Here is a 15,345-nt window from a genome sequence, read left to right as displayed (position 1 = left end):
GAATCTCCACCCGGCACAGCCAGAAGAGGACTGGCCATCCCACATAGCCTGGTTCCTCTCTAGGTTTCTAATCTCCACCCGGCACAGCCAGAAGAGGACTGGCCACCCCTCATAGCCTGGTTCCTCTCTAGGTTTCGAATCTCCAACCGGCACAGCCAGAAGAGGACTGGCCACCCCTCATAGCCTGGTTCCTCTCTAGGTTTCTAATCTCCACCCGGCACAGCCAGAAGAGGACTGGCCACCCCACATAGCCTGGTTCCTCTCTAGGTTTCAAATCTCCACCCGGCACAGCCAGAAGAGGACTGGCCACCCCACATAGCCTGGTTCCTCTCTAGGTTTCAAATCTCCACCCGGCACAGCTAGAAGAGGACTGGCCACCCCTCATAGCCTGGTTCCTCTCTAGGTTTATAATCTCCACCCGGCACAGCCAGAAGAGGACTGGCCACCCCACATAGCCTGGTTCCTCTCTAGGTTTCAAATCTCCAACCGGCACAGCCAGAAGAGGACTGGCCACCCCACATAGCCTGGTTCCTCTCTAGGTTTATAATCTCCACCCGGCACAGCCAGAAGAGGACTGGCCACCCCACATAGCCTGGTTCCTCTCTAGGTTTATAATCTCCACCTGGCACAGCCAGAAGAGGACTGGCCACCCCACATAGCCTGGTTCCTCTCTAGGTTTCAAATCTCCAACCAGCACAGCCAGAAGAGGACTGGCCACCCCACATAGCCTGGTTCCTCTCTAGGTTTCAAATCTCCAACCAGCACAGCCAGAAGAGGACTGGCCACCCCACATAGCCTGGTTCCTCTCTAGGTTTCAAATCTCCAACCAGCACAGCCAGAAGAGGACTGGCCACCCCTCATAGCCTGGTTCCTCTCTAGGTTTATAATCTCCACCCGGCACAGCCAGAAGAGGACTGGCCACCCCTCATAGCCTGGTTCCTCTCTAGGTTTCGAATCTCCACCCGGCACAACCAGAAGAGGACTGGCCATCCCACATAGCCTGGTTCCTCTCTAGGTTTCTAATCTCCACCCGGCACAGCCAGAAGAGGACTGGCCACCCCTCATAGCCTGGTTCCTCTCTAGGTTTCGAATCTCCACCCGGGCACAGCCAGAAGAGGACCGGCCATCCCACATAGCCTGGTTCCTCTCTAGGTTTCTAATCTCCACCCGGCACAGCCAGAAGAGGACTGGCCACCCCTCATAGCCTGGTTCCTCTCTAGGTTTCTAATCTCCACCCCTTATAGCCTGGTTCCTCTCTAGGTTTCTAATCTCCACCCGGCACAGCCAGAAGAGGACTGGCCACCCCACATAGCCTGGTTCCTCTCTAGGTTTCAAATCTCCAACCGGCACAGCCAGAAGAGGACTGGCCACCCCACATAGCCTGGTTCCTCTCTAGGTTTATAATCTCCACCCGGCACAGCCAGAAGAGGACTGGCCACCCCACATAGCCTGGTTCCTCTCTAGGTTTATAATCTCCACCTGGCACAGCCAGAAGAGGACTGGCCACCCCACATAGCCTGGTTCCTCTCTAGGTTTCAAATCTCCAACCAGCACAGCCAGAAGAGGACTGGCCACCCCACATAGCCTGGTTCCTCTCTAGGTTTCAAATCTCCAACCAGCACAGCCAGAAGAGGACTGGCCACCCCACATAGCCTGGTTCCTCTCTAGGTTTCGAATCTCCAACCGGCACAGCCAGAAGAGGACTGGCCACCCCACATAGCCTGGTTCCTCTCTAGGTTTCAAATCTCCAACCAGCACAGCCAGAAGAGGACTGGCCACCCCACATAGCCTGGTTCCTCTCTAGGTTTCAAATCTCCAACCAGCACAGCCAGAAGAGGACTGGCCACCCCTCATAGCCTGGTTCCTCTCTAGGTTTATAATCTCCACCCGGCACAGCCAGAAGAGGACTGGCCACCCCTCATAGCCTGGTTCCTCTCTAGGTTTCGAATCTCCACCCGGCACAGCCAGAAGAGGACTGGCCATCCCACATAGCCTGGTTCCTCTCTAGGTTTCTAATCTCCACCCGGCACAGCCAGAAGAGGACTGGCCACCCCTCATAGCCTGGTTCCTCTCTAGGTTTCGAATCTCCACCCGGGCACAGCCAGAAGAGGACCGGCCATCCCACATAGCCTGGTTCCTCTCTAGGTTTCTAATCTCCACCCGGCACAGCCAGAAGAGGACTGGCCACCCCTCATAGCCTGGTTCCTCTCTAGGTTTCTAATCTCCACCCCTTATAGCCTGGTTCCTCTCTAGGTTTCTAATCTCCACCCGGCACAGCCAGAAGAGGACTGGCCACCCCACATAGCCTGGTTCCTCTCTAGGTTTATAATCTCCACCTGGCACAGCCAGAAGAGGACGAGCCCACCCCTCATAGCCTGGTTCCTCTCTAGGTTTCTAATCTCCACCTGGCACAGCCAGAAGAGGACTGGCCACCCCACATAGCCTGGTTCCTCTCTAGGTTTATAATCTCCACCTGGCACAGCCAGAAGAGGACGAGCCCACCCCTCATAGCCTGGTTCCTCTCTAGGTTTCTAATCTCCACCTGGCACAGCCAGAAGAGGACTGGCCACCCCACATAGCCTGGTTCCTCTCTAGGTGTCTAATCTCCACCCGGCACAGCCAGAAGAGGACTGGCCACCCCACATAGCCTGGTTCCTCTCTAGGTTTCTTCCTAGGTTCTGGCCTTTCTAGGGAGTTTTTCCTAGCCACCGTGCTTCTACACCTGCATTGCTTGCTGTTTGGGGATTTTAGGCTGGGTTTCTGTACAGCACTTTGAGATATATCAGCTGATGTACGAAGGGCTTTATAAATAAATTTGATTTGATTTGAACTACACACCGAATTTAAATCATCAACTCGTCATCAGATTTAGAGGATTTGAATCAGGCGTGTAGTTGCTAAGGACCAGGAAGTGAGAACTACTGATAACGATATATACTGTATATATAAACCCTTTACCTCGTAGATGTGGTAGAGGGACGATCCCTCGTCAGGCCAGTAGCGAACACACTGAGTCTCTCCGTCCTCAACCAGGGCAGTCATCATCACTATCACTGTGCAGCCATTCTCCCACACCATCTATATTACAACAACAACACACTGTCACTGTGCAGCCATTCTCCCACACCATCTATAGTACAACAACACACTGTCACTGTGCAGCCATTCTCCCACACCATCTATATTACAACAACAACACACTGTCACTGTGCAGCCATTCTCCCACACCATCTATATTACAACAACAACACACTGTCACTGTGCAGCCATTCTCCCACACCATCTATAGTACAACAACACAGTCACACAGTGGGCTGTACTGGTATATACTGTGATTGACATGCTAGACTAGGGCTGTACTGGTATATACTTTGATTGACATGCTAGACTAGGGCTGTACTGGTATATACTGTGATTGACATGCTAGACTAGGGCTGTACTGGTATATACTGTGATTGACAAGCTAGACTAGGGCTGTACTGGTATATACTGTGATTGACATGCTAGACTAGGGCTGTACTGGTATATACTGTGATTGACATGCTAGACTAGGGCTCTACTGGTATATACTGTGATTGACAAGCCAGACTAGGGCTGTACTGGTATATACTGTGATTGACATGCTAGACTAGGGCTGTACTGGTATATACTGTGATTGACATGCTAGACTAGGGCTGTACTGGTATATACTGTGATTGACAAGCTAGACTAGGGCTGTACTGGTATATACTGTGATTGACATGCTAGACTAGGGCTGTACTGGTATATACTGTGATTAACATGCTAGACTAGGGCTGTACTGGTATATACTGTGATTGACATGCTAGACTAGGGCTGTACTGGTATATACTGTGATTGACATGCTAGACTAGGGCTGTACTGGTATATACTGTGATTGACAAGCTAGACTAGGGCTGTACTGGTATATACTGTGATTGACATGCTAGACTAGGGCTGTACTGGTATATACTGTGATTGACATGCTAGACTAGGGCTCTACTGGTATATACTGTGATTGACAAGCCAGACTAGGACTGTACTGGTATATACTGTGCTTGACATGCTAGACTAGGGCTGTACTGGTATATACTGTGATTGACAAGCTAAATTAGGGCTGTACTGGTATATACTGTGATTGACATGCTAGACTAGGGCTGTACTGGTATATACTGTGATTGACATGCTAGACTAGGGCTGTACTGGTATATACTGTGATTGACATGCTAGACTAGGGCTGTACTGGTATATACTGTGATTGACATGCTAGACTAGGGCTGTACTGGTATATACTGTGATTGACAAGCTAAATTAGGGCTGTACTGGTATATACTGTGATTGACATGCTAGACTAGGGCTGTACTGGTATATACTGTGATTGACAAGCTAGACTAGGGCTGTACTGGTATATACTGTGATTGACATGCTAGACTAGGGCTGTACTGGTATATACTGTGATTGACAAGCTAGACTAGGGCTGTACTGGTATATACTGTGATTGACAAGCTAAATTAGGGCTGTACTGGTATATACTGTGATTGACATGCTAGACTAGGGCTGTACTGGTATATACTGTGATTGACATGCTAGACTAGGGCTGTACTGGTATATACTGTGATTGACAAGCTAAATTAGGGCTGTACTGGTATATACTGTGATTGACAAGCTAGACTAGGGCTCTACTGGTATATACTGTGATTGACATGCTAGACTAGGGCTGTACTGGTATATACTGTGATTGACATGCTAGACTAGGGCTGTACTGGTATATACTGTGATTGACATGCTAGACTAGGGCTGTACTGGTATATACTGTGATTGACAAGCCAGACTTGGGCTGTACTGGTATATACTGTGATTGACAAGCTAAATTAGGGCTGTACTGGTATATACTGTGATTGACATGCTAGACTAGGGCTGTACTGGTATATACTGTGATTGACATGCTAGACTAGGGCTGTACTGGTATATACTGTGATTGACATGCTAGACTAGGGCTGTACTGGTATATACTGTGATTAACATGCTAGACTAGGGCTGTACTGGTATATACTGTGATTGACAAGCCAGATTAGGGCTGTACTGGTATATACTGTGCTTGACATGCTAGACTAGGGCTGTACTGGTATATACTGTGCTTGACATGCTAGACTAGGGCTGTACTGGTATATACTGTGATTGACAAGCTAAATTAGGGCTGTACTGGTATATACTGTGATTGACAAGCCAGACTTGGGCTGTACTGGTATATACTGTGATTGACAAGCCAGACTAGGGCTGTACTGGTATATACTGTGATTGACAAGCCAGATTAGGGCTGTACTGGTATATACTGTGCTTGACATGCTAGACTAGGGCTGTACTGGTATATACTGTGCTTGACATGCTAGACTAGGGCTGTACTGGTATATACTGTGATTGACATGCTAGACTAGGGCTGTACTGGTATATACTGTGATTGACAAGCTAAATTAGGGCTGTACTGGTATATACTGTGATTGACAAGCTAAATTAGGGCTGTACTGGTATATACTGTGATTGACAAGCTAAATTAGGGCTGTACTGGTATATACTGTGCTTGACATGCTAGACTAGGGCTGTACTGGTATATACTGTGATTGACAAGCCAGACAAGGGCTGTACTGGTATATACTGTGATTGACAAGCCAGACAAGGGCCATAGTGACTGCCCCATGTCCTTCTACATCAACTGTGTCACTATAGCTGCATTTACACAAGAAGCCCTGTTCTGATCTTTTCAGTTTATTAATGTGCCATTAAAGCGCTTTCCTTCAACATTTTGGTCGGCTGACTCAAGCTAAAAGTTCCTCAGAGTACTATGTGTTCCACTGACCTGCCAGAAGTCAGCGATGGTGTGTGCCAGTGGTCCCTGGGTGGCGATGTAAGCAGGCAGTCGAGGATCGTGGTCAATCTGGGGTTTACAGATAGAGGATATTAATGACACCTGTGTCAACCACGGGACATCACAACAGTAGCAGTCAGAGATCTTACTATGATGCTGGCGTTAATGTAGTCTTCCTTGGTGGAGTTGCTCTCCGCCTTCAGTTTCACACGGGAGTGGTCATCTAGAACAGAACAGAGAGTAACTAACCAAGCCCTAGAAGAGGATCGTAGGTGTAACATTAAGTCCTGGATTGAATCTCACGCAGATGAACGGCCTGCACACAGCAATAGGCTTGTAAAAAAGTCTATTTTTCCCTGACGTTTGCTGAGATCGCACCTGCTCTAAATGCTACGGATGCTCATCTCAAGCAGAAAAAACACTTGACCTTTATTTATGTGATGTTTGAATCCCAGTCCAAGACGAGAGGATAAACCCGAGGAGAACTATATGAGACTCACAGGGAAGAGACTCAGGGCAGCGGTTTTTCTCCAGGTGGGATTCACTCTGCCCGACGGTGACAGCACTGGGTTCAGCCTGGTAGGAACATAGATCATTCCATTCCTTCATCAGACGATCCTTATCCTTCAGATGATCCTCCATATAGGCCTGAGGAGAAGGACACGGACGTTATGAACAGAGTTCAGAATATCTTTGCCATGGGATATTAAGACTAGTTGTTATAGTGTATGTGATGAGAGCTCAAAGGCATGATCATTATTAAACAATTAGGGCCCATTTCCTGGACACAGATAAATATAATGACCCCATACCCTCTGATACTGATCAGTAGTAAATATAATGACCCCATACCCTCTGATACTGACCAGTAGTAAATATAATGACCCCATACCCTCTGATACTGACCAGTAGTAAATATAATGACCCCATACCCTCTGATACTGACCAGTAGTAAATATAATGACGCCATACCTTCTGATACTGACCAGTAGTAAATATAATGACCCCATACCCTCTGATACTGACCAGTAGTAAATATAATGACCCCATACCCTCTGATACTGACCAGTAGTAAATATAATGACCCCATACCCTCTGATACTGATCAGTAGTAAATATAATGACCCCATACCCTCTGATACTGACCAGTAGTAAATATAATGACCCCATACCCTCTGATACTGACCAGTAGTAAATATAATGACTCCATACCCTCTGATACTGACCAGTAGTAAATATAATGACCCCATACCCTCTGATACTGACCAGTAGTAAATATAATGACGCCATACCTTCTGATACTGACCAGTAGTAAATATAATGACCCCATACCCTCTGATACTGACCAGTAGTAAATATAATGACCCCATACCCTCTGATACTGACCAGTAGTAAATATAATGACCCTATACCCTTATACTGACCAGTAGTAAATATAATGACCCCATACCCTCTGATACTGACCAGTAGTAAATATAATGACCCCATACCCTCTGATACTGACCAGTAGTAAATATAATGACTCCATACCCTCTGATACTGACCAGTAGTAAATATAATGACCCCATACCCTCTGATACTGACCAGTAGTAAATATAATGACCCCATACCCTCTGATACTGACCAGTAGTAAATATAATGACTCCATACCCTCTGATACTGACCAGTAGTAAATATAATGACCCTATACCCTGATACAGACCAGTAGTAAATATAATGACCCCATACCCTCTGATACTGACCAGTAGTAAATATAATGACCCCATACACTCTGATACTGACCAGTAGTAAATATAATGACCCCATACCCTCTGATACAGACCAGTAGTAAATATAATGACCCCATACCCTCTGATACTGACCAGTAGTAAATATAATGACCCCATACCCTTATACTGACCAGTAGTAAATATAATGACCCCATACCCTCTGATACTGACCAGTAGTAAATATAATGACTCCATACCGTCTGATACTGACCAGTAGTAAATATAATGACCCCATACCCTCTGATACTGACCAGTAGTAAATATAATGACCCCATACCCTCTGATACTGACCAGTAGTAAACATAATGACCCCATACCCTCTGATACTGACCAGTAGTAAATATAATGACCCCATACCCTCTGATACTGACCAGTAGTAAATATAATGACCCCATACTCTCTGATACTGACCAGTAGTAATTATAATGACCCCATACCTTCTGATACTGACCAGTAGTAAATATAATGACTCCATACCCTCTGATACTGACCAGTAGTAAATATAATGACCCCATACCCTCTGATACTGACCAGTAGTAAATATAATGACTCCATACCCTCTGATACTGACCAGTAGTAAATATAATGACCCCATACCCTCTGATACTGACCAGTAGTAAATATAATGACCCCATACCCTCTGATACTGACCAGTAGTAACTATAATGACCCCATACCCTCTGATACTGACCAGTAGTAAATATAATGACCCCATACCCTCTGATACTGACCAGTAGTAAATATAATGACCCTATACCCTGATACAGACCAGTAGTAAATATAATGACCCCATACCTTCTGATACTGACCAGTAGTAAATATAATGACCCCATACCCTCTGATACTGACCAGTAGTAAATATAATGACCCTATACCATTATACTGACCAGTAGTAAATATAATGACCCCATACCCTCTGATACTGACCAGTAGTAAATATAATGACCCCATACCCTCTGATACTGACCAGTAGTAAATATAATGACCCCATACCCTCTGATACTGACCAGTAGTAAATATAATGACCCCATACCCTCTGATACTGACCAGTAGTAAATATAATGACCCCATACCCTCTGATACTGACCAGTAGTATATATAATGACCCCATACCCTCTGATACTGACCAGTAGTAATTATAATGACCCCATACCTTCTGATACTGACCAGTAGTAAATATAATGACTCCATACCCTCTGATACTGACCAGTAGTAAATATAATGACCCCATACCCTCTGATACTGACCAGTAGTAAATATAATGACTCCATACCCTCTGATACTGACCAGTAGTAAATATAATGACCCTATACCCTCTGATACTGACCAGTAGTAAATATAATGACCCCATACCCTCTGATACTGACCAGTAGTAAATATAATGACTCCATACCCTCTGATACTGACCAGTAGTAAATATAATGACCCCATACCTTCTGATACTGACCAGTAGTAAATATAATGACCCCATACCCTCTGATACTGACCAGTAGTAAATATAATGACCCCATACCCTCTGATACTGACCAGTAGTAAATATAATGACCCTATACCAGTATACTGACCAGTAGTAAATATAATGACCCCATACCCTCTGATACTGACCAGTAGTAAATATAATGACCCCATACCCTCTGATACTGACCAGTAGTAAATATAATGACCCCATACCTTCTGATACTGACCAGTAGTAAATATAATGACCCCATGCCCTCTGATACTGACCAGTAGTAAATATAATGACCCCATACCCTCTGATACTGACCAGTAGTAAATATAATGACCCTATACCATTATACTGACCAGTAGTAAATATAATGACCCCATACCCTCTGATACTGACCAGTAGTAAATATAATGACCCCATACCCTCTGATACTGACCAGTAGTAAATATAATGACCCTATACCCTGATACAGACCAGTAGTAAATATAATGACCCCATACCTTCTGATACTGACCAGTAGTAAATATAATGACCCCATACCCTCTGATACTGACCAGTAGTAAATATAATGACCCCATACCCTCTGATACTGACCAGTAGTAAATATAATGACCCTATACCATTATACTGACCAGTAGTAAATATAATGACCCCATACCCTCTGATACTGACCAGTAGTAAATATAATGACCCCATACCCTCTGATACTGACCAGTAGTAAACATAATGACCCCATACCCTCTGATACTGACCAGTAGTAAATATAATGACCCCATGCCCTCTGATACTGACCAGTAGTAAATATAATGACCCCATACCCTCTGATACTGACCAGTAGTAAATATAATGACCCCATACCTTCTGATACTGACCAGTAGTAAATATAATGACCCCATACCCTCTGATACTGACCAGTAGTAAATATAATGACCCCATACCCTCTGATACTGACCAGTAGTAAATATAATGACCCCATACCCTCTGATACTGACCAGTAGTAAATATAATGACCCCATACCCTCTGATACTGACCAGTAGTAAATATAATGACCCCATACCCTCTGATACTGACCAGTAGTAAATATAATGACCCCATATCTTCTGATACTGACCAGTAGTAAATATAATGACCCCATACCCTCTGATACTGACCAGTAGTAAATATAATGACCCCATACCCTCTGATACTGACCAGTAGTAAATATAATGACCCTATACCATTATACTGACCAGTAGTAAATATAATACCCCATACCCTCTGATACTGACCAGTAGTAAATATAATGACCCCATACCCTCTGATACTGACCAGTAGTAAATATAATGACTCTATACCCTGATACAGACCAGTAGTAAATATAATGACCCCATACCCTCTGATACTGACCAGTAGTAAATATAATGACCCCATACCCTCTGATACTGACCAGTAGTAAACATAATGACCCCATACCCTCTGATACTGACCAGTAGTAAATATAATGACCCCATGCCCTCTGATACTGACCAGTAGTAAATATAATGACCCCATACCCTCTGATACTGACCAGTAGTAAATATAATGACCCCATACCTTCTGATACTGACCAGTAGTAAATATAATTACCCCATACCCTCTGATACTGACCAGTAGTAAATATAATGACCCCATATCTTCTGATACTGACCAGTAGTAAATATAATGACCCTATACCATTATACTGACCAGTAGTAAATATAATGACCCCATACCCTCTGATACTGACCAGTAGTAAATATAATGACCCCATACCCTCTGATACTGACCAGTAGTAAATATAATGACCCCATACCCTCTGATACTGACCAGTAGTAAATATAATGACCCTATACCATTATACTGACCAGTAGTAAATATAATGACCCCATACCCTCTGATACTGACCAGTAGTAAATATAATGACCCCATACCCTCTGATACTGACCAGTAGTAAACATAATGACCCCATACCCTCTGATACTGACCAGTAGTAAATATAATGACCCCATACCCTCTGATACTGACCAGTAGTAAATATAATGACCCCATACCCTCTGATACTGACCAGTAGTAAATATAATGACCCCATACCTTCTGATACTGACCAGTAGTAAATATAATGACCCCATACCCTCTGATACTGACCAGTAGTAAATATAATGACCCCATACCCTCTGATACTGACCAGTAGTAAATATAATGACCCCATACCCTCTGATACTGACCAGTAGTAAATATAATGACCCCATACCCTCTGATACTGACCAGTAGTAAATATAATGACCCCATACCCTCTGATACTGACCAGTAGTAAATATAATGACCCCATATCTTCTGATACTGACCAGTAGTAAATATAATGACCCCATACCCTCTGATACTGACCAGTAGTAAATATAATGACCCCATACCCTCTGATACTGACCAGTAGTAAATATAATGACCCTATACCATTATACTGACCAGTAGTAAATATAATGTAATACCCCATACCCTCTGATACTGACCAGTAGTAAATATAATGACCCCATACCCTCTGATACTGACCAGTAGTAATTATAATGACTCCAGTAGTAAATATAATACCCCTGATACAGACCAGTAGTAAATATAATGACCCCATACCCTCTGATACTGACCAGTAGTAAATATAATGACCCCATACCCTCTGATACTGACCAGTAGTAAACATAATGACCCCATACCCTCTGATACTGACCAGTAGTAAATATAATGACCCCATGCCCTCTGATACTGACCAGTAGTAAATATAATGACCCCATACCCTCTGATACTGACCAGTAGTAAATATAATGACCCCATACCTTCTGATACTGACCAGTAGTAAATATAATTACCCCATACCCTCTGATACTGACCAGTAGTAAATATAATGACCCCATATCTTCTGATACTGACCAGTAGTAAATATAATGACCCCATACCCTCTGATACTGACCAGTAGTAAATATAATGACCCCATACCTTCTGATACTGACCAGTAGTAAATATAATGACCCCATACCCTCTGATACTGACCAGTAGTAAATATAATGACCCCATACCCTCTGATACTGACCAGTAGTAAATATAATGACTCCATACCCTCTGATACTGACCAGTAGTAAATATAATGACCCCATACCCTCTGATACTGACCAGTAGTAAATATAATGACCCCATACCCTCTGATACTGACCAGTAGTAAACATAATGACCCCATACCCTCTGATACTGACCAGTAGTAAATATAATGACCCCATACCCTCTGATACTGACCAGTAGTAAATATAATGACCCCATACCCTCTGATACTGACCAGTAGTAAATATAATGACCCCATACCTTCTGATACTGACCAGTAGTAAATATAATGACCCCATACCCTCTGATACTGACCAGTAGTAAATATAATGACCCCATACCTTCTGATACTGACCAGTAGTAAATATAATTACCCCATACCCTCTGATACTGACCAGTAGTAAATATAATGACCCCATATCTTCTGATACTGACCAGTAGTAAATATAATGACCCTATACCATTATACTGACCAGTAGTAAATATAATGACCCCATACCCTCTGATACTGACCAGTAGTAAATATAATGACCCCATACCCTCTGATACTGACCAGTAGTAAACATAATGACCCCATACCCTCTGATACTGACCAGTAGTAAATATAATGACCCCATGCCCTCTGATACTGACCAGTAGTAAATATAATGACCCCATACCCTCTGATACTGACCAGTAGTAAATATAATGACCCCATACCTTCTGATACTGACCAGTAGTAAATATAATGACCCCATACCCTCTGATACTGACCAGTAGTAAATATAATGACCCCACACCCTCTGATACTGACCAGTAGTAAATATAATGACCCCATACCCTCTGATACTGACCAGTAGTAAATATAATGACCCCATACCCTCTGATACTGACCAGTAGTAAATATAATGACCCCATACCCTCTGATACTGACCAGTAGTAAATATAATGACCCCATATCTTCTGATACTGACCAGTAGTAAATATAATGACCCCATACCCTCTGATACTGACCAGTAGTAAATATAATGACCCCATACACTCTGATACTGACCAGTAGTAAATATAATGACCCTATACCATTATACTGACCAGTAGTAAATATAATACCCCATACCCTCTGATACTGACCAGTAGTAAATATAATGACCCCATACCCTCTGATACTGACCAGTAGTAAATATAATGACCCCATATCTTCTGATACTGACCAGTAGTAAATATAATGACCCCATACCCTCTGATACTGACCAGTAGTAAATATAATGACCCCATACCTTCTGATACTGACCAGTAGTAAATATAATGACCCCATACCCTCTGATACTGACCAGTAGTAAATATAATGACCCCATACCCTCTGATACTGACCAGTAGTAAATATAATGACTCCATACCCTCTGATACTGACCAGTAGTAAATATAATGACCCCATACCCTCTGATACTGACCAGTAGTAAATATAATGACCCCATACCCTCTGATACTGACCAGTAGTAAACATAATGACCCCATACCCTCTGATACTGACCAGTAGTAAATATAATGACCCCATACCCTCTGATACTGACCAGTAGTAAATATAATGACCCTATACCATTATACTGACCAGTAGTAAATATAATACCCCATACCCTCTGATACTGACCAGTAGTAAATATAATGACCCCATACCCTCTGATACTGACCAGTAGTAATTATAATGACTCTATACCCTGATACAGACCAGTAGTAAATATAATGACCCCATACCCTCTGATACTGACCAGTAGTAAATATAATGACCCCATACCCTCTGATACTGACCAGTAGTAAACATAATGACCCCATACCCTCTGATACTGACCAGTAGTAAATATAATGACCCCATGCCCTCTGATACTGACCAGTAGTAAATATAATGACCCCATACCCTCTGATACTGACCAGTAGTAAATATAATGACCCCATACCTTCTGATACTGACCAGTAGTAAATATAATTACCCCATACCCTCTGATACTGACCAGTAGTAAATATAATGACCCCATATCTTCTGATACTGACCAGTAGTAAATATAATGACCCCATACCCTCTGATACTGACCAGTAGTAAATATAATGACCCCATACCTTCTGATACTGACCAGTAGTAAATATAATGACCCCATACCCTCTGATACTGACCAGTAGTAAATATAATGACCCCATACCCTCTGATACTGACCAGTAGTAAATATAATGACTCCATACCCTCTGATACTGACCAGTAGTAAATATAATGACCCCATACCCTCTGATACTGACCAGTAGTAAATATAATGACCCCATACCCTCTGATACTGACCAGTAGTAAACATAATGACCCCATACCCTCTGATACTGACCAGTAGTAAATATAATGACCCCATACCCTCTGATACTGACCAGTAGTAAATATAATGACCCCATACCCTCTGATACTGACCAGTAGTAAATATAATGACCCCATACCTTCTGATACTGACCAGTAGTAAATATAATGACCCCATACCCTCTGATACTGACCAGTAGTAAATATAATGACCCCATACCCTCTGATACTGACCAGTAGTAAATATAATGACCCCATACCCTCTGATACTGACCAGTAGTAAATATAATGACCCCATACCCTCTGATACTGACCAGTAGTAAATATAATGACCCCATACCCTCTGATACTGACCAGTAGTAAATATAATGACCCCATACCCTCTGATACTGACCAGTAGTAAATATAATGACCCCATACCCTCTGATACTGACCAGTAGTAAATATAATGACCCCATACCCTCTGATACTGACCAGTAGTAAATATAATGACCCCATACCCTCTGATACTGACCAGTAGTAAATATAATGACCCCATACCCTCTGATACTGACCAGTAGTAAATATAATGACCCTATACCATTGATACTGACCAGTAGTAAATATAATGACCCCATACCCTCTGATACTGACCAGTAGTAAATATAATGACCCCATACCCTCTGATACTGACCAGTAGTAAATATAATGACTCTATACCCTGATACAGACCAGTAGTAAATATAATGACCCCATACCCTCTGATACTGACCAGTAGTAAATATAATGACCCCATACCCTCTGATACTGACCAGTAGTAAATATAATGACCCCATACCCTCTGATACTGACCAGTAGTAAATATAATGACCCCATACCCTCTGATACTGACCAGTA

General features: G+C 43.0%; 1 protein-coding gene across 1 annotated transcript in view; it reads right to left on the bottom strand.

The window, feature by feature from the left end:
• ptprna (protein tyrosine phosphatase receptor type Na) overlaps positions 1–15,345 on the bottom strand; it is a 111,961-nt gene that overhangs the window by 17,210 nt on the left and 79,406 nt on the right. The window contains exons 16-19 of the mRNA XM_064976975.1: positions 6,361–6,508; positions 6,010–6,083; positions 5,852–5,929; positions 2,959–3,078 (exon numbers count right to left, since the gene is read on the bottom strand). Coding sequence (XP_064833047.1) covers positions 2,959–3,078; positions 5,852–5,929; positions 6,010–6,083; positions 6,361–6,508 — 420 coding nt within the window. The remainder of the gene's footprint in view (positions 1–2,958; positions 3,079–5,851; positions 5,930–6,009; positions 6,084–6,360; positions 6,509–15,345) is intronic.

The sequence above is a fragment of the Oncorhynchus masou genome, chromosome 10, assembly GCF_036934945.1.
Source record: "Oncorhynchus masou masou isolate Uvic2021 chromosome 10, UVic_Omas_1.1, whole genome shotgun sequence".
NCBI lineage: Eukaryota > Metazoa > Chordata > Actinopteri > Salmoniformes > Salmonidae > Oncorhynchus > Oncorhynchus masou.
Note: the sequence above shows the minus strand (reverse complement) of the source record. Positions and strands in the feature narration are given on the sequence as shown.